The sequence below is a fragment of the Mercenaria mercenaria genome, chromosome 5 (genome assembly GCF_021730395.1).
Source record: "Mercenaria mercenaria strain notata chromosome 5, MADL_Memer_1, whole genome shotgun sequence".
Taxonomy (NCBI): domain Eukaryota; kingdom Metazoa; phylum Mollusca; class Bivalvia; order Venerida; family Veneridae; genus Mercenaria; species Mercenaria mercenaria.
In genome coordinates this window covers 92955940-92982405 of record NC_069365.1, presented here as the reverse complement: position 1 = coordinate 92982405, position 26466 = coordinate 92955940, and the positions used below count along the sequence as shown (strand labels likewise).

Here is a 26466-nt window from a genome sequence, read left to right as displayed (position 1 = left end):
ATTTGCGAGGCCCTATATCTCGCGAAAATTAATCCTCGTGTAAGTATTCACCATCAGTATAATTCTAATTCAAGCAGGATACCATTTTTTTCAATTTCGCGAATATTAAACCTTGCGAACTTACTCAAAATTTCAATTTCATTAAATTTTGACCTGCGAATATATGTGCGTTTACAGTAGTAAGGATTATATTTAAATATTCTTGCAAATCTCATGTTTACCTGATAAAGTACAATTATCTTATACATTATTACATAACCTGTAGAAATAGCCATGAAAATTAAAGTATGCCAAAATTTAAACTTAGAAACCGCCATATAAACTTAAAAAAGCTATTGCTTATCTGACAATATCTGTATACATAATTTGGAGAATTTAATAGAAAGAATGGTACAGTTGTGATTGTTTTAGGTATTTTAGTGCATGAATCATTGAATGTTCTGTTTTATTTGAAATCAGGAGCTGATTGTGGAGACCCTGACTGCCCTGGAGAACCAAACTGTCATGGGCGAGGATTCTGTAATAAGCTCTACAACCCGCCTATCTGCACCAACTGTGATTTAGGGTGGATGGGAACAGGCTGTGGAGATAGATGTTTGCATGGCACACCTATAGCTGACAACACAGTGTGTAACTGTTCTCAGACATGTTACCATGGAAAAGGGTGTGATATAGAATGTTCTGGTAATGGTGTGTGCAATTCCAATGGTTCAGGAGAATGTTACTGTGACCCGCTAAGTGGATGGGACGGTACTTACTGTGAAATTCCAGGTAACTATTGGCTATTGAGTGTTGCTTTGATTATAGCAGAGCTGGTGCAGGCGCTCCAAATTTCTGAGATGCTCTTTAGTGTCTTCCCACCCAATTCAGAGGCCAGTACTGTTCTTCCCAGGGAAGAGGGCTTTGTGTATATTGATGCTATACACTAGACATGTTAAAGAATCAAGCTGTCTTTTTGCAGAGTGCTAGGCTAAGAAAGCCAGACATGCCTATATCTAAAATATTTCTTTCTGTCTGTCCTGGGGGCTTTCTCTAGCTCTGTTCCTCTAATCAGATCACTCTGTTTCTGTTCTGGTAGAGGATGAATTTTGCACCTTGACTAACTGCTTGTATATGCAAAGCCTCTTTGAATTTTTTATCAGGAAAAAAGATGCTTAATAAATCTAGTATAATATAGCCAAGCTACTTCTATTTGGAGAGCTAATGGTTGCCCATCTGTAATGATTAGACAAATGAATTTCTGAAGTCATTAGTTTTCCACAGTTCCACTAACGGTAGTTGTCAGTTATTTTCACACAGAAAAAATATTAATTTAAAATTAATGTAAATAAATCTAGGAACATGGGTTGACTTACTGTCAGTGTTTTACTGAAATATCTTTTAAAACCAGTGTTTGATATATTTTGTCTGAAGTTGATCATGAATTTATTTATGAGAAGAACACTTGGTAATTAAAAAACAGAAGTAGCAAGCCTTGCAGACACAGTAGGTAGATCAGAAGACTGAATTAAAGGGTTGTGAGTTTGATCCCCAAGTATGGCATATGTTCATTGTGAAGATTTGACAGACACACCTCTGAGATATTGGGAGAGGTTGTCAGTACTTGTAAATAACAAGTCAGTACTAATACAGATGACAGTGACACTGGTTATGTTAACTGACTGCCATTACATAACTGAAATTCCATTGAAAAAAGGCATTTAAATAAATCAGACAAAAAAGAAAAGGTTGAAAGTATTTTTACATATATTTCTGTGATGTCAAGAAAACAGCTGTTTCATCAAACAGTCACAAATCAGCATTATATATAGCATGATGCATGATCTTGATGTTGAAAATTCTGCTGATTTAGATAGCACCATCCCGTAAGTAAAAATCACATCTTTTGCTTTTAGGGTGTCCAAGACATCCGGTAACAGATGTTGAATGCAGTAACCGGGGAAACTGTGACTCTGAGAAACATGAATGTATGTGTGATGCTGGATGGGAAGGTGCAGCATGTCACTTAAGTGATTGTCCGGGTCATCCAAACTGTTTTAATCGTGGAACTTGTGATGAATCTACCAGTCCACCAAGGTGTGTGAACTGCCACCCAGACTGGATGGGTCCAGCATGTAATGACCCGTGTCTCCATGGAAACCAAGAACCGATGGATAGCGGTAACTGTACGTGTGAGGAGGGATGGACTGGCGTGGGATGTAACTCGGAATGTTCAGAACATGGTAAAATCAGTACAGTAACAGGAAAATGTAACTGTACATATGTGCTTGGTTGGAAAGGAAGGGTGTGTGAGATGCCTGGATGTCCGGGACTGAATAACACTGACTGCAGTGGTAGAGGTTTGTTCGTTTATTTGATACAATCAGACCTGATTGATCTAATGAAAAATTGATAATTTTGAGATAGGAGTATAGATAGTGTGACAGTTTCAGTACTAAAAAATACTGTAGGAACTACTGGGTAATATATATTGAGATAAGTACTTCATGTATAGGATGCTCTTTTATTAAACGCATTTACAAATTAAAAAATTATGTAAGTAAATTGTTATACATGATGTTTGAGTGGCAAATTAACTGATATGTTTACTGCTATCAATCAGGTGGTTGTGACAGTTCTTCAGCTACATGCACATGCAACAAGGGTTGGCAAGGTAAAGGATGTGAGTATACGGACTGTCCAGGGGAACCTGACTGTAATGGTCGTGGCTCATGTAGTGATGCAAATGATCCACCAGTATGCTTGTAAGTAGAGACTGACTGAAGGTTTTGCTTTTGTTTTCTCATTACAGTGACTCTGTTCGGTTGGATAATAAATATAAGATTAATGGAAAAAATCATTAAAATTTATATATCAGCAATTATTTCTTCATCATTAAATACAATACAAATAAATTACTGGTAAAGAAGACACATAACTGTTTCTTTTATTAACCTTATTATGCAGGGCACGATTGGTTCTGCTTTGCGACTAGTGTAGGTTATGATCAGCCTGCACATCCGTGCAGTCTGATCAAGATCTGCACTGTTTGCCATTCAGTCAATATCTTTTTGGTAAGCACCCCTTTACAGCTGATGGTAGTGTCCAAATTGAAAGATGGACAAGTTTATTATAGAAATTTAGCAGGGTAAGGGTTAATGTTGATAAAGTTTAGATCAGATTTGTAATCCTTTTCCTCTGAAAGTTTCATTCTCTAAGGGAGGCTGTTTTGTAGACATTTTATAGAGATTTTAACTTTGGTTAAGATCTGGAGTAAATCTTCCAGTCTAGACCAACATCACTGCGTTAAATAATACCAAGATCAGCAAATCATTTATCAGTGGATATCATGTACAATAAAGAATTCTTTCCATCATCTAGCTGTGTTGATGGTTGGTTTGGTAAGGCTTGTGAGGAACAGTGTGTTAATGGCCAGATGAATCCTGTTGGAAGTCAGAATTGCACATGTGACCCAGGTTGGGCAGGTCTAAACTGTGATGCTGAATGCTCAGACAACGGTAAAATTGTCAACGGCAAGTGTGACTGTGACATTGGTTGGTGGGGCAGGTTGTGTGATGATCCTGGCTGCCCTGGTGTAAATAAAAGCTGCACAGGTCATGGAGAGTGTAACCGTGGGGAACACACATGCACATGCTACCCTGGCTGGACTGGAATAAAAGACAGCACAGGTTATGTTGACCCACTCACAAATGGTTGTGATATCCCAGACTGCCCAGGAGAGCCAGACTGTAATAGTGAAGGCATTTGTGATGATACGCTGTTTACCCCTAAATGTATAAACTGTAGTGCAGGGTGGATGGGTGAAGCTTGTGAAGACATTTGTGATGCTGTTCACGGTGTACAGAAACCTATGAACAGTGGGTTCTGTAAATGTGACAGCTGTTACTCCGGGAAAGGCTGTAATCTGGAATGTGGCAGGCATGGAAGCTGTGACAATGGTACATGTAAATGTGATGTAGGCTGGAGAGGATCCAATTGTGAGGTACCAGGATGTCCCGGTAATGGAACAGATTGCACTGGTCATGGTACCTGCAACTCTGCTATTCATAATTGTACATGCAGACCAGGTAAAGTTGTGAATTTTTCACCATACTGTAATTTATAGAACTGATTATCAATAATAAAGGATTGAGAAAACAATCACTTTTAGGAAGGCTGTGAAAATTCATTGTATCAGTTATCATCAAAGTCCAGATGTCCTGTCAGTCCCGCTAATTTTATCTTCTTAAAATGAAGAAACGTTCCTATTCTCTTGAGGATAGTTCTTTACCAAGTTTGGAGTTTTGCTCAACTTTTGAAGTATATTCCAAATGACAGAGCTCTTGTTGTTACTCATTCATAGGAGTCCAAGTTTTTACATGTAACCACTTCTAAGAAACTATTGAACTGGGTCAAATGCTTTCTACCTTAACACATGTCTTTGGCATCATGAGATGACCTGTTGGGACAAGTGATGTAACTTTATATAAGTTTTGCATATAAGCAGGTTATTCATTAGCTAGACGGCCAAATGCTTTCATACTTCACATACTTCTTTAGCAACATGAGATGACCTCATATAGCAGGTTTCATAACTCTGGCTTACATTTTGACAAAATTATGCCACTTTTTGACCTTGAAATTTTTGGTGAAAGTTTCTCATGTAAGCAGGTTTCTCAGGAATTACTGTACTGAAACTCATCTTACATCTGTGACATGGAATGACCATTCTTAGCCAGAGTCCATATCTCTAAATCAGTATACAAAGTTATGTCCATTTTTTAGCTGAGAAAACTTTTGTAAAGCTTTGGTATATAAGCAAGTATTATATGGCAGGGTCAAAGATAGTCAAGCACACTGTCATTGTTTACTTTTTATCTAGCCCTTGTATGAACAGGTTGTGATGACATCAGTAGTATGTCATTCCAGTGCCCTGCCAGTTATTCTAATTTTGTTTTGCTATCCACATTACAGGTTGGACAGGAGATGGGTGTGATATACCCGACTGTGGAGATGGAGCATGCTACGTTAATGAGGGGCGGGGATACTGTGATGGGTCAACTGGTGCTCCCATATGTGTCTGTAACTCAGAAAATGTAAGTACAGCACTTAACATACCTAAACTGTATGCTTAAGTAATTTCAAGTTGTTTTCCTGTTCACAAGTGGTTTCATATACTGAACAAGGTCCAGCTACTTCCTGGTTACATAAAGATTTTAAGTGCACTGATGAATTAATGAAATTTAGGCCTAGATAACACATGCAGAATTTTTTTCACTGACCATATTCGCTCTTAATATGCATTTGTATAGAATATTGATCACAGAGTCTGCAAGTCAAATATTTTATTAATTATGACCATTGTTTCAAGCTAAGCAACTGTTTCTGATATATCAGATACAAATGAACAGTAATATTTATGATAAAATTTGTGAGAAAATCATTTGAAAGCATATTTCTTGCACATTGTACTGACAGTTATGGTGATTTTACCCATGCCGGCAAAACCCATCTGGCCCCCTCCCCATGCCAGATGACTGTGACGCTGTTCATGACAGCTAACAAGTCATGAATTGATCATGCATTATATTGTTTATGGAAAATACAAAAAAAAATCAGGTACCTTAATAGTTTCTCTCGGTTCCTTATATAAAATTTCTGGATTTAAAATACGTTATTTTACGGTAGAAACATAACTTTACACTGTCAACAATAAAAATGTAAGGTGGAACTTTGTTATTGTGCGTCACTGAAACGTCATTACATCACTTTTGCTTATAAACGTTTTTTTCCTGCGATTTGTGTACTTACTCGACTATAAAAAAGAGTGCTACAAAGAAAATATTTCTTTTTGCTTTATTTATTATATTATTTGTAAAATATGGTATGCAAGAAAAATTTTCTTTAGAATAAAAACCTTATATTTATATGATATGAAAGAAAAAATATCAGTCATGTGTTTACGAATTGGATGAAAATATCTGTCCGTCGGCCACCTGCGCATGGGCAGTAACTCTGCAAGCCTTGTTACTGTCCAATGCACAGGTGCCCTCAGGATGGATATTTCTATCCAATTCATAAACATATGTCAGTTATTATTATACTCCCACAAAACAAAGTTTGGGGGGTATATAGGTGTGAGCTTGTTGGTCGGTCGGTCTGTCTGTTGGTCAGTCCGTTGGTTTCATGAGTTCCGGACAATAACTCATGAAAGGCTTGATATATTTAAATAATGGTACAGAGGTGTAACATTATAAAATACAGGTCAAGTTCGACTTGAGGTCAGTATGTCAAAGGTCAAGGTCACAATGACTCAGAACAGTTAAACGGTTTATGGATGATAACTTGAGAATGCTTTGGCCAAGAATCATAAATTTTGATATACAGGTGTAACATAAAATATAGGTCCTATAAGTTTGACGTTGAGATCAGTAGGTCAAAGGTCATGTCACAATGACCCAGAATAGTTACAGTTTCCGGATGATAACTTGGGAATGCTTAGGCCTAGGATCATAAATTTTGGTACACAGTGTAACATCATAAAATACAGGTCAAATTTAACTTTGAGGTCAGTAGGTCAAGGGTCAAGGTCAATAGCAGATTAGGTTTGGCTGAATATTTTCATGAGGGAATGACCCATATGTCCTCTTGAACAGGCTTAAATAACTGAAATATTTTTAGGGTTGGTTTGGACCAGACTGTTACAAGCGATGTGAGAATGGAACTGTTGTGAGGAACAGTTTAGGTGGAGAATGTGTCTGCAATACCTGTTATAATGGAGATAGGTGCCAGCTGGAATGTTCAAGTCATGGTGTTTGCGATCCAACAGGAAATTTCTGTGTCTGCTTTGATGAGCCAAGTAAGTAATCCAGTTTCATTTAGGTTAATAATACTGGATTGCAATGTGTGCAAAATAGTCTTCAATTAATTTCACTTATTATCTAGAACTTAATTCAGAAAAGGAAAAATGCTATCCTTAAATTTGTTTGAATAGGGACATCATGCTATATATAAGGGTTTTAAGAAAGGTACCAGGACCAAGAAATATGATGTTTAGTGATAATAACTAAGTGAGTTTGAAATGAGCTACATGTTTAACTTTTAACTTTTACTACTTTTCTTGTTCATATTAAAGAATAGAAATGTTTCCTCCATCATTTAGAAAAAGCATACAGAGGACAACTGTGTGAAGATGATGGTTGTCCAGGATCAGACAGAGCTTGTGAACAACATGGATCTTGTATCAACATGGAGTGTGTCTGTAACAGTGGCTGGAAAGGGGATGATTGTGACACACCTAAATGTCCTGAGGACTGTAATGGTATGTTACTAACTATCGGATGGTAACACCTGTAAATATTGAATGTCTGTAATAGTGGCTGGAAGATGGTGGGGGGATGATTGTAACACAGCTAAATGTCCCGAGGACTGTAATGGTATGTAACGTCTGGTGGTAACACGTGTAAATACTGAATGTCTATAATAGTAGCTGGAAGGTGTGGGGGTGCTTGATTGTAACACAGCTAATTGTCCCGAGGACAGTAATGGTATGTAACTGTCGGTTGGTAACACCTGTAAATATTGAATGTCTGTAACAGTAGCTGGAAGGTGGGGGATGGTAATTGTAAAACAGCTTATTGTCCCGAGGACTGTAATGGTATGTAACTGTCGGATGGTAACACCTGTAAATATTGAATGTCTGTAACAGTAGGTGGAAGGTGGTGGGTGGGGAGGGGGTGGGTGATTGTAATACAGCTAAATGTCCTGAGGACTGTTATGGTATGGAACTGTCGGGTGGTAACACCTGTAAATATTGAATCTCTGTAATAGTAGCTGGAAGGTTGGGGTGGGGGGGGGGGGTGAATGTAACACAGCTAAATGTCCTAAGGATTGTAATGGTATGTAACTGTCGGATGGTAACCACTAAATACTGAATGTATGTAACAGTGGCTGGAAAGTGGGGGGATGGGTGAATGTAACACAGCTAAATGTCCTGAGGATTGTAATAGTATGTAACTGTCGGATGGTAACCACTAAATACTGAATGTATGTAACAGTGGCTGGAAAGGGGATGATTGTAACACAGTTAAATGTCTGAAGGACTGTAATAGTATGTAACTGTTGGGTAGTAACACCCCTAAATACTGAATGTAACCGTGCATTGAGCATTCCTGTATCCTTTATAATCTGATGGCCAGTGGTTAATTACTCTCAGGTGTTTAAACTCACCAGTATGAATTCAAAGAACTATTATGGTATAAACAACACTCAGACATGTTGGTTGTGCTATGTAATTGTCAGCCTGTAATATTTAGACATCTACAGGAATACATAATAGCATGACTTGAAGGTCTTAGACAAGTCTTTTTTACATATATCAGTACTGTTGTGTTGAGTGCTTTAATATTTAACATCAAATATAGGTCGAGGAAATTGCATCTTTGATGAAGACTTGGAATCAGGAGTATGTGTGTGCAATGAGGACTGGGTTGGAGATCGATGTAACTTTCCATGTGTTAATGGTACAAACCACGGTGATGGTATCTGCAAATGTAATAGGACTTGTGATACAGGTAAGTTACAGCCAATATGAAATCTGATGTGTTAACTAACAACTGTTGTTCTAAATATGCAGGGTTGCTTAATTTGTTCATCCAGAATGGACTGACATTTTGGAGTTAGATTTTTGATTTATTCAAATATATACTTTAATTTACTTTCTACTGAATCTTGAAGTATGCTGGGGGATATGTTGAATGTTGCATTTTTCCCCTGTCATAAATGGGTTCAGTCACTCAGTTTGCTATTGTTTTGCTTGGTTGTATTCTGTGCTTCCAAAGGATCTTGTAAATATTTCATCAGTACTTGTCAGTTCACATGTAATCAAACAAAACACATGTATAGTAATAATTAATTTTTTTGTAGGAAGATCGTGTGACACAACATGTAACAACCATGGTTTATGCGATACAGATGGTAGCTGTATTTGTGATTTTAATCAGGGATACAAAGGTATGTTAATTTTTCATCATTTTTTTAAAACTGAAATGCTTTTTAGGTATACTCAAATACAACAAGCTTAACCCTTATCGTGCTGGACCCGTCTGATTCTACCTTTGCAACCAGTGCAGATGATGATCAGCCTGCACATCCATGCCGTCTGATCATGATCTGCACTGTTTGCTATTCAGTCGGTATATTTTTGGTAAGTACCCCTTTAAACAGTTAATAGTACTGTCCGAACTGATGTGAAATTTTTCTATTTGACCATTCTGTTTACTACTTGCAAGTAAAAATTAAACACAAAAGATCAACATTTCTAGAGTATTTAAAACATTTCATATTTCATATATGTCAATCAAGAAGAAAACACTAAATATACATTGTTAAAGTGTCTCATAGGTGATTTTAGGTCTGAATATTTTATTACTTTCCATGCATTCTAGGTGACCAGTGTAATAAGATTGGGTGTCCAGGCTGGCCCAAAAACTGTATGGAACATGGTACATGTAATTCTGCAACTGGAAAATGTGATTGTGAACAAGGCTGGGAAGGCAATGGCTGCCATATCCCAGACTGTGATAATTGTAATGGTGTAAGCGCTACCTGTGAACAGAGAGAAGGTGACAAGAAACCAAGATGTTACGATTGTGCACCACCTTATATAGGAGACAGATGCCAGTATAGGTATATATTTGTTTCTTGATGGTTATGAAGTGAAATTGCTACCTGTGATCAGAAAGAGTGATAAGAAAGCAAATGGTTATGATTGTGCACCACCCATATGACCTATTAAGGGAACAAAACATCTGTTTTTCTTCAGTTGGTTAAAACTTTATTTCAGCAAGTTTGACATACATGGTATACAACAATAAATACATGAAATTAATGGATCGGAAAACAAGTTATTTAAAACTTATATAAATTCCTCTCCTTTCTTCAGTTACCTTCTGATGTATGGTTTCTATTCTCAACTCTTTAAAAATCAAAGTTAATGTGTAACAACAAAACAGTGATCACTTGAAGTCACAAAGGGATTGGGAAATGCTCTAGTTATTCAGGATTTTGAGCAAGCCATACATAGAAAATAGAAGGAAAATAGACAGGGACCGAATTAATTGCTCAAAAGAGCCTGGATGCTTGAGTACTGATTTGTTAGTGAGTGGTGCCTGGATGCTTGAGTGTTGGTATGTGAGTGAGTGGTGTCTGGATGCTTGAGTATTGATATGTGAGTGAGTGGTGCCTGGATGCTTGAGTATTGATTTGTGAGTTAGTGGTGCCTGGATGCTTGAGTATTGATATGTGAGTGAGTGGTGCCTGGATGCTTGAGTATTGATTTGTGAGTGAGTGGTGCCTGGATGCTTGAGTATTGATTTGTGAGTCGTGTCTGGGTGCTTGAATATTGATATGTGAGTGGTGCCTGGATGGTTGAATATTGATATGTGAGTAGTACCTGGATGCTCGAATATTGATATGTGCGTGGGTCGTGCCTGGATGCTTGAATATTGATTTGTGAGTGATGCCTGGATGCTTGAGTATTGATATGTGAGTCTAAATTTTATTACCGCTTTTTCCAAAGGAAATGCCCGAATTTCAGTGCAAGAAACCGGTTCCAGATTTTGATCTTTTCATGCAATAACTTGACAGTTTTGTATGCTACCTTCTAGAATACTTTTGTAAAAGCTTAAATGTCGGTTATTTAATAAAAACATTTTTTAAAAAGTCATTCTCTATGATATATAGTTCAATTTTCTTTTAAATTTGAACACAATATTCTTATGAGACTATTATTTTAAAGGTGTTACAATGGAACAGAGAATCCTGCTGACTTTAGCTGTATCTGTGACAACTGTTTCGCTGGTGTTCAGTGTGACAGACTTTGTAACAACCATGGAATATGCACATCTGAAGGTATTACTGTCTAGCTTGTTATTTGGTTTAAAACACTTCAGTATCTATACACCGTGAAATCGTTTCAAAGCTTTCACAGCTAATATGTTAATAAATTTGCCTTTTGTTCTATTTCTGACCAGAAATATGTTTGACATGCCCTGATGAAGTTGAGTTTCCTGTTGAATTCTATGTGATGACTGCAATCTTAGGATTCTGATGATTTACGACATAGCTTTCATAGCTTAAGCTAAAGAGCAGTACTCTAAAATGTGATAGATGTTGTTTATCTCAGTTGCTTCCCAATGCTTCCTTTCATTAATGTTGTATACTTATTTTCTGCCTTTTATTGTAACTACAGGAATATGTGACTGTGGATTTGAGGGCTACAGGGGAGATTACTGTCAGAGGAAAGAATGTCCAGGGAATGTTATCTCCTGTTCTGGACATGGTGTTTGCAACCCAGCCACAGGAAACTGTACATGCAAACCTGGATGGAGGGGAAGTGGTTGCCATATTGCCAAGTGTGAGAAAGACTGCAGTACACACGGCATATGTATGCCTCTCGATGACCCAGTTTGTAACTGCAGTACCGGTTATTTTGGAGTTGGATGTGAAAGTTATTGTCACAATGGTATAATCATTACACCTGATCCAGATGACCTGTCCAAACAGTATTGCAAATGCGACCCATGTTACACAGGCGTAGAGTGTAATTTGGAGTGCTCAGGACGTGGTAGATGCAATAATGGAACATGTGATTGTGGGAAAGCTGGATGGAGGGGAGATAAATGTGAAAGAGCTGGTTGTCCAGGCACAAAAGGAATAGATTGTTCAGGACATGGGAATTGTATATATGGGTCAAATTCTGAAATAGGTAAATTTGATTCAATGCACAGAATAAATAGGTTTCTTTGTATATTATAGGTGTCCCAAACTTTGGTAAATTTTTCAGCATTCGTTAGGTAATTTGTTTTAGCATCATTCTATTTTCATGACTCTCAGGTATCATGTTGCATTGGTGAAATGGTGAAACTCCTATACCTTAGATATATGTAGGTTTTAAGATATATTTTGGGTTGTAACTCATCGAAAAACAGCTTCATAGACAGAAATTTTGCAACAAGTGGTTGATTTTCTGCACAGTATGAAATATGACACCTAACCTGTAAAATATACATAATGAATGGCTGTTGGATGTTATAAGATTGTAACTGATTTTTCTGTTTCACTTACATAATATTAATCCCGTTGTGTAAACAGAATACTGATAATTTGTAGAAATGACATTTTAAAACAGTACTTTATATTGTTCAAAAGGAGAGTGCACCTGTGACACATATTGGGTGGGTGAAGGTTGCTGGACAGCAGAATGCCCCAACAACTGCTCCGGACATGGTCAGTGTAATGATTCAGTAGATGTACCTTTTTGTACAAACTGTGAACAAGGCTGGATTGGACCTGAATGTAACACTAGCTGCAATGGAATACAAGAGCCTATGGATAGTGGTATGTTGTAATTAAAAAACATATGTTTTTTGAAATATAGACTGTCTATTGAAAAGGGTTTGATAATATATTGAAAAGATGTGTTTATTGTTAGAAAACTTGATTGTTGGAAGCTTATAAGGGGGCACAGTTGTGCAGAGGTAATGCATTGGATTTCTGATTCAGAAGTTATGGGTTTGAACCAAAGTTTGGGTGGATTCTAACCCTGTCTTTTAAAATGTATTGATATGAAATCCATGAGAACTTTTTAGTGTAGTTCTCTTAGGTTGTGAAAACTTCATCTACAAACCATGTAATACAAACAATTTTAAACGGAAATGCAATCATCTGTGTAGTTGACGCATAAGTGACTTCAGTTAAAATTTCAACTGAAAATAACAAAATGGCAAAACTTTATTTGTAAAATTGTCTTATCATTGCTCTTAAGTCTCAAGAGAAGCAGAATTGAAATCAAATGAGTCGAGTTGGTCTGGAATAAGACCTGATTGTGTAATAAGAACACCCTTTCCTATTTAATTATTAATGTTTTTATACAATTTTATGTGTCATACTTATTTGCAGGTAATTGTGTGTGTGAGAGCAAGTGCCAGAGTTCTGCAGACAACTGTTACTCTATATGCAGTAACCATGGTTTCTGTGATAATGAAACACAAACATGCATGTGTCATGATGGGTCTGGCTATAACCCAACAGGACACTGGGGTAAATTATGTGAACAGAAGCAGTGCCCTGGTGTTGGAAAATCATGTAGTGGGCATGGACTCTGCCTTCAAGGAAATTGTCGATGCAATGAAGGCTGGACGATAAATGCCACTTCTTGCCATGTGCCTGACTGTCCAGGGACACCAGATTGTAATGGTCATGGGTCATGTGACAGCAGTGGGGACATACCAGTTTGTAAATGTAACAAGGGTTACATGGGCAGGGAATGCCAGTACGAGTGTGTGTATGGGGTGGCTCTAGCAAATGACACATGTCTGTGTGATCCTTGTTACACAGGAGCAGCTTGTAACAAGATATGTGCTAGCCACGGACAGTGTGACAATGGCACCTGTGTTTGCCAGGCAGGATATTGGGGTAAACTACAGTTTATTGTATTATAAAAATGCTGATGTTTTACCATAACATAATAAAGTTGTTTAAACATGTTCAAACTTGAAAGAATTTTTTTTTTCATTTGTCCATTTTGCAACAAGAAGTAGTCTAAAGGCATAAATTTTGTAATTGAATATCATTCTATTTATATATAAGCATATTATATGAACTGACTGCCATTTGCAGATTAAAAATTGCTAAAATTGTTAAAGTACATACAATTTTTAGGTTTGTCCCTTTCATTTTAATTATTGATGTGGATTTGACAGGAGAGCTTAATTATTATGAAGTATTATGTAAGAATAAAATTTGTTTTAGGAGAGTTTTGTGGGACTCAAGGATGTCCAGGGACAGGGAAAAGTTGTTCTGGAAATGGTTTATGCAATATAGGCGATCAGACATGCACTTGTAACATTGGGTGGAAGGCTGCAGGTTGTGATGTATTTGACTGTCCTGGTGACCAAGATTGCAGCAATAGAGGTATGTAAAGTCTTGAAATTTTATTTTCTTTAAATGGGCATATTTTGAGACTTGCATCATAATACCAAAATTTTCTTAAAACATGTCTAATAAATGTTGATATTCATAGATGGATTAGTTTTAAGCATTATTTAAAATCATTAATGATACATTATGTTTACAAATAGACCTGTAACTTACTATTATTACACTCTATGCTTTATAATTGCATAGAACGTTGGTAGGACTTTACCATTATAATGTCTAACACGAACATGACATAAGGATGCTTTAGTAAATATAAATAACTGCATAGACGCTGCGTATCATTACTTGTTACTCGGATCAGTTACAAACGAAGACTCACCCATGGGTCGGCGTTTGTGTCCTGATTTGGTTAAGTTTTTGTATGTAAGCTGGTATCGCAATAACCACTTGTGGGAATGGATTGAAACTTCAGACACTGATTTAGTGTGATAAACTGGTATACATTGCACAGGTCCTATAACTCTGTTTTGTTGTTTTACAAAATTATGCCCCTTTTTCGACATATATTCATTCAATTGACAAGGCTGTTGAATAGTCAAGCATTGCTGTCTTACGACAGCTCTTGTTATTGATGGAAGTACTTTCTTATATAAATTTGATATTTTTTCATTTTAGCAGATTTTATATTGTGCAATTATTTTACACTTACCTAAGGTTTTATATCAGAGTTTGCATTAAAATGAAAACTGACTTAAAGCAAAGCTAGAAAAGTAAAATATGGCAATGGAAGCTGTTCTAAAAAAGTTATGACTCGTGTCTTGACTATAAATGTGACACATTTACTATTTTGTGTTCTAGGTGATTGTGATGGTATAAAGTACTGGCCACCTAGATGTGTGAACTGTACAGACTCAATGGGTTCAGAATGCCAGTATGACTGTATACACGGTGTAGAATCTCCACCGTTCTCATCAATCTGCAAGTGTGAGCCCTGTTATGATGACTTTGCCTGTAGTATTGAATGTAATGGTGTTGGAACATGTTCATCAGATGGAAATGGAACTAAAGTAGGTTTAAGACTATTTGTGGATATTTTACCCTAAGCTCATTCTCATGCTTGGTTAGTCTTGTCATTATGTCTCCCCAATAGGTAGGGGAGACATATTGTTTCTGCCTTTGCCGTCTATCCGTCCGTCCGTCCACATTAAGCTTGTCTGGCTTTCAGAGGTCAAACTGCTGGCCGGATTTCAACGAAACTTCACGGGAGTGATCAGTACCAAGCCTAGTTATGCATATCGGCAGCACATTCTGGTTTGCTGCACAAAATGGTCGCCATAGCTAAAAATAGAAAAATCTTGTCCGGCTTTCACAGGTCAAACTGCTAGCCAGATTTTGACCAAACGACAAGTGATCAGTACCAAGCCTAGTTGTGCATATCGCCGACACGTTATGCTTCGCTGCACAAAATAGCCACCAAGAGCTAAAAATAGAAAAATCTTGTCCGGCGTTCACAGGTCAAACTGTGGTCAGATTTCAACGAAACGACAGGAGTGATCAGTACTAAGCCTAGTTGTGCATATCGCTGACACTTTCCACTTCACGCTAGAGCTAAAGATAGGAAAATCGTGTCCAGCTTTCATCAGAGGTCAAACTGCTGCCTTGATTTCAACGAAACTTCACAGGAGTGATCAGTACTAAGCCTAGTTGTGCACATCACCGGCACATTCTGCTTCGCTGCACAAAAAGGCCACCAGAGCTAAACATAGAAAAATCTTGTCCGGCTGTCACAGGTCAAACTGCTGGCTGGATTTTGACAAAACATCACAGGAGTGATCAGTACCAAGCCTATATGTGCATATCGCTGACACGTTCTGCTTTGCTACACAAAATTGCCGACAGAGCTAAAGATAGAAAAATCTTGTCCGCCTTTCACAGGTCAAACTGCTGGCTGGATTTCGACAAAACTTCACAGGAGTGATCAGTATCAAGCCTAGTTGTGCATATTGCTGGCACATTCCTCTTTGCAGCACAAAATGGCCACCATAGCTAAAATTAGAAAAATCTTGTCCGGCTTTCATAGGTCAAACTGCTGGACAGATCTTGACGAAACTTCACAAGAGTGACCAGTACCAAGTCTAGTTGTGCATGGACGCCAGAGCTAAATTTACTACTAATTTTAAGATTAAAATCTACTTTTATTATCATATTTTTAATAAATAGTGTCAGACATTATTTCATGTAAAAATGTCAAAAGTATAAAAAGTATAAATGTTAAAAGTGTTTGTCATTTTTATCCTGTTTCAAATTGAACATTGAGGAATAACTTTCATATTTTCAGTCCTGTAATTGTACTGAAGGCTACAAGGGAAGTTTCTGTGAGCAGCTTGACTGCCCAGGTATTATATTTAGTTTGTAGTTGTCTTCATTTATTTTATTCTATCTGTGTATATTTAACCATAAAGAGGTGAGCTGTTAGAAACTATGAAATTGCCTAAATGCAGTTTGGCCCCTCAGCGATGTGGCTTCGAGCCTCACTCGGTCCTTGAATTCTTCATGTGAGGAAGCCATCCAGCTGGCTTACAGAAGGTCGGTGGTTCTACCCAGGTGCCCGCTCTTGATGAAATAATGCACTGAGGGCACCTGGGGTCTTCCTCCACTATTAAAGCTGGAAAGTCGCCATATGACCTATCATGTGTCGGTGCGACGTTAAATCCAACAAAAAAAAATGCAGTTTGTGTTTCCATGCTGCAGGTATATGACATGAAACTGATACAAACATCATTTTTGTTAAAAGTAAATCTAGATAGATATATATCATAATATAAGGATAAGTGAACAACTTGATTAATGTATGGCTTTATATACATGTACTTACTGTAATTTATTCATGTTTAGGAGCAGATATGAATTAGTAGTTAGATTTCTTAGAAATATTTTGATCCATATTTTTGTTCCATACTTTGTTCCATACTCAAAAGGTGGAGCAAATATTAACCAATACTTTTGATTTAGATAATGTTTGTTTGTGTCCATTTTCAGGAGAACCAGACTGTAGCAACTTTGGAACATGCACACGAAACAGAAATTTAGATACATCAGTCTGTATCTGTGAACCTGGTTTCCAAGGCGATGACTGCTCTCAGTATGTGTGTCCAGGCCCATTGGATAACTTCTGTAATGGCAATGGTGAGTTAATAATGTGTTTTTGTTGCTCGTTATGATACAGGAGAGACTTGTCAGCGTTAACATGAGCTAGGTAAACGATATTTTGTATTCAGCATAACCCCTGTTGACAAAAGCAGGGTTTTTGTTTCAATTTAAGTAGTACATTATTTAGAGCAACAACCTCTAAACAACAAACTTACGTCTTTCCAGCTGTGTTTGCTCTCTACAGCAGTTACAGTGTATTGAACCTTGGTGAATAAATAGTTTTATTCAGTAGTATGTTTCTAAAAAAGTTTTACATTAAATTATGAATTAAAATTTTTCAGTTGTAACAACAATTTTAAAATAACTTAATGGTAAAAGCCAAATTAAGGTTTCTTAGTTTAAACATGTTTTATTTCAGTAATTGATGAACAAAACAGTAGTTAAGGAAATGGACAGAAAGCTGTGTTAGCTAAATTGTTCTCCATAAAACCAGGTTTTCTTACAAGGAGCAAATGTCATGTTGTTTTACCTTTGCCCACTGTTGCACTGTTTATTATTAATTTCTAGTATAATATGCATCCTTTACCATCTGTATATCTGAATGAAGCTGGGTGTGTTTAACATATATAGGTGAATGTTTACTGCTACCTGGGGAAAGTGCTCCGCAATGTGTCTGTAACCATGGTTTCACTGGAGATGCCTGTGAGGGATGTGTACCCAACTTTGAAGGGAACAACTGTGAAAGATGTAGAACTGGATATATAGGATACAACACAACTTGTGATGTCATTTGTGTTAATGGATTTGCAACTGAAGAAGGTAAAAAAGCAAAGTTACAATTATATTTTGACAAAAACCTGTATTATTGTACTAATTTTTCTTCCAGGTTAGGGTTTTATATCCAGACCTCTCTGTTTAATCCTTCAGTATTGTAACTATTTAAGTACGACAAGTTTACCAAAGACATTGCTTCTTCAGAGTTTTATCTCTTTTGTTCAAAGCAAGTATCTGACGTCTCTTACTTTATCTACAGGTGGGAGAACATGCGAATGTTATGATGATGATACAAACGGACACTGGATTAACCCTGAAACAGGCTGTACTGATTGCCTGAAAGGCTGGAACAAACCAACATGCACACAGTGTGCTTCCAGTAAGTATTATAACCTAGTGTATATTATTGCTACTCCTACACAAGGAAAATATATCTTAAATATATACATGTATGTTATAGTGTGTTCTTTTTCATAAGGAAGCTGCTTGATCTAAAAGTTCAAGTGATTTTTGTTTACATTTTCATATCCAATATGATATGTTGACTTTTTTGTTGTACCAGATCATCCAATTGTATGAAACTAATTAATTTCTATAGTAAAGTTTTTGTAACTTTGATAAAATTTAATGGAAGAATTGAAATGAACAGTAAATACATATTCTTGTTTTTGTATATCCAAGATTTACTTATAAGGTACTAAATGCATTTGCGGTTTTCAGATTATGCTGGTCCATACTGTGACATAGAATGTACCGATGACCAAGGATATTTTGTTGATGTTGATGATAGTGAATTTGTAAACTCTTCCGTTGTCCCAATGTTCAGATGTGTTGAACAGCTTGAATTTGACCAATACAGAGCTTGGTTTGGATATGAAAATTCTAACCCAAACAATATTTACATAAGACATGAAGGTGAAAATGCATTGTATAACAATAGTCTGAGAACTGACATATCTCCACCAACCAAGTTCATACCTGGATCTGTGAAGTATGCAATGTCTGTAGGGTAAGTACAATGGCTTATATACTATTTAAAGATGACGATATATTTTGATATAGGTTATAATATTATACAGACTTGCACTGAGAGACAAATACTGAAGTTATTTTTCAACTTTTTGCATAGATTTTGTGAAATGGTTTTACAGGCATGTGACATGAAATATGTGTTTTTGTTTGTATGGAATGTGATTTTCTTCTTTTTAAGATTTTAGTACCTTTACATAATGGTTAATGAGAAAGGGCTTGCATTTTATCTTTTTTAATACCTAGACAAAGTACATGGAATACTTCAATAACAAAACTGAAATATGGTATCTTTCTCCAACATTTTTCAGGCCTGCAAACTTGACAGTGATAAAAGAATACAACTGGAAAGTAATAACAATGAAATTCAAGTACACAAGCCTCTCAGCCTCTGTTGATCCAACAGTCATTTGTCCAGATTCTCCTGAACTGGTAAGTCATTATGTCTTATTCACATATTCTTCACAGTTGTAGTACAATGCTAGATCTGATGAACAAAAACTGAGAAGACGAAATATATTTTTGTACAAAGGTTGTTCAAGTTTAGCTGGAAAGATATTTGATTACTAAAGCTTTAATGGTGGGTTTCACATATTAGAAATTCTGTGAATAGAGGTGATACTGTAATTACGTAGAATGCTTCTTTATACATGTGTAGGTGCAATCAAATGTTGGTGATCAGTTAAATTTAAAATAATGATAAATCAATTTGAGCTTGATTATGTATTGAAGAGACCACATACATTATTTTATCAGCTTAACATAATTTTGGTAGGATGTTTTGCCTAAAATTGTTGGACAGTGCAAGTGTAAGCATGGTTATTATGGAGACACATGCAGAAAGGAATGTCCAGGTGGAGCCTCCAGTCCATGCTATGGCAAAGGAACATGTGATACAGTAACAGGAGAGTGTTCATGTGACATTGGTGCAGAACAGAACAACAGCTGTAATACTTGTCAGCCTGGGTGGTTTGGTAGTGATTGCAAATTCCCTGTAGCAAAGAAAGGTAGGTATAATAGTGGTTGATAGTTCTTAAATTGTAATATAAGATCCATTTATTTCAAAATATTTGAAGTATGCTTGATAATATTGAAAAAGATTTTCAAATTTTAGCATATAATATATATGATATGGTAATTTTAAACTGAGCTATAAAATTTGAGATAATTTTAAACTGAGCTATAAAATTTGCATTCGAAACCCTTATTGGTAGTTTTAATATTTTGTGTGATACAATATAGATGCTGCAAAAGAATGGTACACTGGAATGATATATGGTTTTGGAAACTGCCAGACTTACCATGGAACAAAATATGATTGCAATGCATTTGGTCAGTACCTTGTGACAAGTGTACATATTGCAACTTCTCAAGAGCTGAAAGTACATGCTCTCAGGGTAAATATTATCTCACATTTTTATATCCCCACATTTATTTAGGGGGCATATAGCGTTTATGCTGTCTGTACGTCCATACATATGTACATCCCGAAATCTTGAGTGTCCAACTTCTCCTACATTATTAACCTGATTTGCTTCAAACTTACACCAATGAACAAGCTTGATGTGCAGATGACCATGAAGGAAGGAACTTTTGCTGTGACTATTTTGTACCACAGTTAAGGCCCTTGGATAGTTTTGCTGCTTCAAACTTTACCTGTGGCTAATTTTACCGCATTTATGGCACTTTGATGGTTTTACTATATAGAATAAAAAGAAATTATCATTGTGTGTCCAACTCCTCAAAAATGTTAACAAATAAAGGACCTTGATGTGAAGACAAATAATAAGAGATAAAGAGTTTGTCTGTGGCTATTTTTTCTAGAGTTATGGCCCTTTCTTAATTTCACAAAATATGCCATAGTAAAGAAATTTGGTGTGTTCAACTCCTCATTTTTTTAAGGTGCTCAGATGCACGTCCTGGTCTGAATACAATTTGCTTCAAACATCCTTTATGTGAAGATGGTCTGTACTAAAAGATTTGCTATTTAGAGAATGGCACAGTATGTATATATCCTATGGACACAGCTCCAGTAAGAATGTGTTAGTGTATCAGTGGTTGAAAGATATTACTATTGTCTGTAATGTTTAAATGAAAGGATATGCAAAGATTTAACAATCGCTTAATTAACAAAAGAATGAAAAAATATGATGTGCAAGGCAAAGACACTCAGTTATAAACATTTTGCTTAATTTGATATAACCCTTTTTCATTTTATGCGTCAGGCAATTTCTGAATTGTGTTGTACATGTTTGTCATAAATTGCTATTTTTCAGGTAACTGGTTCAAATATATGGCCAGTTGCAGTTACCCATGCTGTAGCCATCAAGGTTTCAAGTAAGTTACTTGTTATTCAAGTCAGCAATGATGATTCTAGGAGTAAAGTCTGGTTTAATGGTGAAGTATATGCTATAGGCAGTGGGCTACAGCTTTCAGCAGAAATTAAGTTAATGCAGTTGTCACCAACACAGTTTGTACTAACAACATCTGTAGATTTCTATATAAACATTGATATCAAGAAAACCTATATTGATATGTTTGTTAAAAGCAAAGCTACGATATGCAACTCAGCAACTGGTCTTCTTGGATCTTGTGATACGGATCAAACTAGTGATTTCAAAATGTCTGATGGCAATGTTCTTCTGGAAGGTAGCGTACTTTATGCTCTCACAGTTAGCAATATTGAGCAAATGTTTCTGCCATCTTGGAAGAGTAGTGATTCAATCTTTACACAGATTGTTCAGGGAAATAGTGACAGTCCTGCAGAAACATGCATTGGAATCAAATTTAGCCCTATGGAAAGTGAAGCTCTATACTTCTTCACAGATTATGAACTCACTGTTGACATCACCTTCCGAATGGAGTCTGTATCTGGAAATTGTGGCGCTTTATGGTCCTACAAGAATCCTGCAGGACATGTGTTTTCAGTTCTGGTTTGCGAGATGTATATTTCATTTGTAGTATTTTCCCCTAATGAAACCAAAACAGTTATCAACACACTGCCTGTGCAACTATCTACTTGGTACAAATTATCTATGGTTTGGACAAGATCAGACAAGACTCTACATTTTTACCTGATCGAAGACAACTTGTCCTACAGTAATGCGTTTGTTACTGCAGTCATTGTACAAGACATCTTTGTCCCTGGTGGCACTTTCATGCTTGGTACAACTCATTTGCTGACCTACAGTTTTGATGGATTTGTAGATGACTTCGCAATTTGGAAAGCTTCATTTACTTTGAATGAAATTGTAGCACGAGCCTTTAAGTACATAGTGATTCATGAAGAAAACGAACTTTCTTATATTTGGAGATTCAATGATGGTTATGGCTTCACAACGCATGATTCTTCAGTTCATCGTAAATCATTCAATTGGCAGGCTGGTAATTGGGCTGATATTCACTGGAAAGTTGGTGTCTACAAAATGGCATATTCCTATTCTTGGAATGAAAAGAAAACGCTTTTATCAGATCCAGCAAAAGAAGATCTTGAAAATTGCAAAGCAACTATGAGTACAATTCCTGAAGTCGACACTCTTGAAGAATCTGTATACCATTTGTACCTTATGGAATGTATAATCAGTAAATATTTAAGTGACGATGTAGGCAAACTATATGACATTATTACAGCAATAAGCGAGAGAATTGAACCAGACCGCACCTCACCAAGGTACCCATTGAGAGTTGTTTGCAGGAAATACCCGGGTTTGTCCAACTGGTATGGCTTGGATTGCAATAATTACTGCATCACAGGAGCTGGTATGTTTGATTCAGAAGATAGAAGTTGTGACTGTAAATCTGGATTTTATGGAGACAGCTGCGAACATCAGTGTCCATATGCTCGTGGAAAATTATGTGGTGGTGGTGTTTGTGACACGCATACTGGCCAATGCACATGCTCATCCAAAAGATATGATCCAGATAATGGTTGCCTAACTTGTACCCGAGGATGGATTGGTAAAGACTGCTCATCTGTTGCTGCAAACATTCCACATGCTTTATCCAAATACTCAGGAGTATGTTTTGGACAGGGTTATTGCAACATGTTTGATGGACAAGCTTTTAATATGAGAACTCCAGGAGAATATTTGTTGTTCAAGAAAACGTCCCAAGGGCTGTCTGTATATATCAGGATGAGACCGTGTGCAGGAAGCAAGACGTGTATTCAGCAAGTATGGTTTCATCTGGCATCCGATGATTTCACCATTAAAATTCCTCTGACAGAGAACAAACCAATAATTATGCAGCATAACAGTGCAGGTATATCAATAGACAGTCTAGGTACTTATGAAATAAATGCTCTTGCGGCAATATCATGGATTGATAAAGTTACACTGAAGTTTGTGTATGGAACATTAACGGTCAGGTGTCATATATTGAGCTTTCACCCTATCTGTCAGTGAACGTCGAAACAGAGTGTTCCAGTAATGATCAAACGGGTCTTCTTGGAAATTGTAATTTAAATGTTGATGATGACTTCTTGGATCACTTAGGTAGAGCAGTTGTTTACAGCGACATCAGTGACGACTTCATAGATAAAGAATTTTCTTTGTATTTTACTAGAATTAAACCTGCACACAACCACTTCATATATAGATATCCGAATTCCGCATTAATAGAACCGGAAAGTATGATAAAAGGATACAGTTTGTTTTTCAATGGTAGCGGTGCAATGACTGGCAAGGTTCCAGACAACTCATTTTATGTTGGCAGCCATAAAAATGTTTCTATAGAAGTAAAACTGAAGTTTTCAATCGATACAGGTTTTATTGTAGGGTATTACATATCAGGTTCACAAAAGCAGTTTGGTTTATATCTCAACAACTCCGTGCTTGAAATCTACATACATGGAAGGATATTTTCAACAGATTTTCGTTTAACCAGTAGTAAATGGTATCATATCATACTATCTTTTCATGTTACTGATAATTTCTTTAATATTTTTGTATATTCACAAGGAACTTTGGAGTACTTCCATCATTTTGCAGCAATTGAATTAACTTTCCCTCCATCTGGCAACTTTTTCTTAGGAGATTGGATTATTGATCCACCGCTGCAATTTACTCCATTTAATGGACTTATTGGTGAACTAAGAGTATGGAACATATATTTAGATAAACGAAAAGCCTACCAGCTAGCTAATGAAGCAGACGTTGGTATTGTTGCAGGACTTGTAATGAATTACCAATTTACAGAAGGTTTTGGTTTCACTTCATACGACTCCGTGTCTCACATTGGGATGACAATTGCAGAAATCGAAAATAAAGTAGCATGGATACTGTCTGACAAACCAGGTCTACCTATGGTCCATGTCACTGTTTTGAGCACCCAAGACATAAAGCGGATTGTAGAATGTGAGGAAACTTTTTCAATCAAATCTGTAAGTGATGCATGTAACGGATTTGGTGTTGATTTTTCAACGTTCTACATAGATGCATGTAAGGATGACAGCAACTATGTTCCAGCACTAAAGGCATACATAACGGTGTGCGAAGCCATTCTAAATCCGGTTATAAATCCCGTAACTGATCTATGTGCAGATCATAGAGCACACCACTATGAAACATTCTGTGGGGAGTTCTGTCAGCATGGCACCCCGTCAGAACAAGGATGCGAATGTAATGTTGGTTTCTGGTCTTGGAATTGTGCAAATGAATGTCCTAATCGTGTAGGTATACACAAGTTACCGTGTTATGGCCATGGTACATGTGACAGAAACTCAGGGAATTGTATTTGTCACATAAATTTTGATGATAACAATAACTGCAAAAACTGCTCAAATCATTTCTCTGGAGAATATTGTGAGAAAGCTAAAGTGATACTGCCTGATCCGCCTATCAATAACAATGACACTGTCAGAAAAACTTGCCAGATCTTTGGGTCATTGAAAGTGAAAACATTTGATAACAATGTTATTTCAGTAGAGAACAGTGATGAATGGTACCTGATACATCCCTTTAGTAATCAATTCCTAGAAATCAGAGTGAGAACAGTAAAATGCAGAAATAAGATATGCTTGAAATCCCTTCAGATTTCCTTCTTGTCTGAAACAATAATTATTGATGGTACCGCCGAAACGATATCTGAAAGAGTGCAGGTGAATGGAGGATACAAATTAACCACTCTGCAGTATTTCATATACAGGGCAAAGTCCCAAAATAGTTTAATTCTGAAGGGAAAGAAAAGGCTGCTAAATCACTACTTTAAACTACGCGTCAGCTTTAAAAGGAAAGGTTACATGTCACTAATCATAAAACTTGACTGCAACAATTGCACACAGAATACATTATGTAAACCAGATTCTTTATTTTTTGACACCTACAAACCAAATGATCCATCGACTTACAGTCATATTACCGTTAGTAATACAAATCAAACCCTGTCAGATACCTTGATAGAACCAAATACTACGGCCTACTACAGCTTGACATTAAACAGCACCGGTGATAGAGACGACAAATTTGAATCATACATATCAAATGTCACTGCTACTGGCGATAAATTCACAGTAATATCGTCGAATATATTGACAGACGTGTTTTCACCAGACGAAAAATGTACCATACAGTTCAGCCTTAAACAGGATGCAGAAAGCTCCGGTGGCGTGTTTCAGTATGTGGGCGAGTCAACATTTACGTTATTTATAGAAAAAGGTAGAATCAAAGTACATGCAGATTCAGTAGTTATTGATACATTCATAGATATCAAGGCAAATACATGGTGTGATATTAAAATATCATATGATGATATTGGACAAATAATTACACTCGTCGTAACATGTTCTGGGGCAGAAAATGAAGCATTCACAAAAACAAGCATATTTTCAGTTCCTAGACGCTGCTTCACCGGAAACGGAAGAATCGTCATTGGCAAACCTATGGGAGCATTTGATACAAAGTTAGGAGTTGCTTCAGATGGTTCATTTTCTGGCGAAATTGAAGATGTTCAGGTCTATAAGGGAGACTATAAAGAACCAGTGATATATTTCAATTTCAATGAAGGAACGGGACATAGTGCAAGTGACATTTCAGGTCGAGCAAATTCTCTTACTCTTCATGATCCCTACAACAAAGGTGCAGCTACATTTACTATATCTTCGAAGCCTTCAGATAAAATCTCAACAGAAATATCTACTGAGTTTTTCGATGAAGATACTTACCAACATGCGAAGAAGAAGTGCACGCAACTATTCAATAATCCAAATATTGACGCTATGTGTTCAGGTTTAGGTAATACTTTAAAGGATATTTTCATTGGCATCTGTATGGATGCAGTTGCCGAAGATGGCAATGCAGTATATTCAGTTCAGTCGTACACCGCGCTTTGTTACGAACAGCTTATAGAAATTGAAGATGATGAGGATACCGAGTTACCAGAGAATGATCCGACGCGATTTATGTGCCATGATGATTTTGTTAGTGCAGGTTATGTTGGCAAAGATTGCGCTATTGAATGTGTTCATCCTGAACCGACTGGAGATGGCCTTTCCTGTGTATGTGCCAAAGGTTATTGGGGAACTAGTTGCAATTTTGAATGTCCTGGAGGTGCGGACAGTCCTTGTAGTAATTACGGAATTTGTGATTCTTTTACCGG

At 36.7% G+C, this 26466-nt stretch overlaps 1 protein-coding gene across 1 annotated transcript in view; it reads left to right on the top strand.

Annotated features, from left to right (window-relative positions):
• LOC123558659 (uncharacterized) overlaps positions 1–23493 on the top strand; it is a 119339-nt gene extending 95846 nt beyond the window's left edge. Inside the window, exons 78-102 of the mRNA XM_053544773.1 lie at positions 460–771; positions 1896–2339; positions 2603–2744; positions 3361–4067; positions 4954–5075; positions 6661–6838; positions 7142–7300; positions 8403–8552; positions 8905–8991; positions 9426–9666; positions 10778–10890; positions 11231–11746; positions 12190–12378; positions 12940–13455; positions 13792–13953; positions 14779–14987; positions 16259–16316; positions 16960–17106; positions 17701–17889; positions 18104–18223; positions 18565–18853; positions 19185–19305; positions 19649–19880; positions 20116–20270; positions 21150–23493. Of these exons, the coding sequence (XP_053400748.1) occupies positions 460–771; positions 1896–2339; positions 2603–2744; positions 3361–4067; positions 4954–5075; positions 6661–6838; positions 7142–7300; positions 8403–8552; positions 8905–8991; positions 9426–9666; positions 10778–10890; positions 11231–11746; positions 12190–12378; positions 12940–13455; positions 13792–13953; positions 14779–14987; positions 16259–16316; positions 16960–17106; positions 17701–17889; positions 18104–18223; positions 18565–18853; positions 19185–19305; positions 19649–19880; positions 20116–20270; positions 21150–23276 (7685 nt within the window). The 3' untranslated portion in view covers positions 23277–23493. The remainder of the gene's footprint in view (positions 1–459; positions 772–1895; positions 2340–2602; positions 2745–3360; positions 4068–4953; positions 5076–6660; positions 6839–7141; positions 7301–8402; positions 8553–8904; positions 8992–9425; positions 9667–10777; positions 10891–11230; positions 11747–12189; positions 12379–12939; positions 13456–13791; positions 13954–14778; positions 14988–16258; positions 16317–16959; positions 17107–17700; positions 17890–18103; positions 18224–18564; positions 18854–19184; positions 19306–19648; positions 19881–20115; positions 20271–21149) is intronic.
• Positions 23494–26466: the final 2973 nt, after the last annotated feature.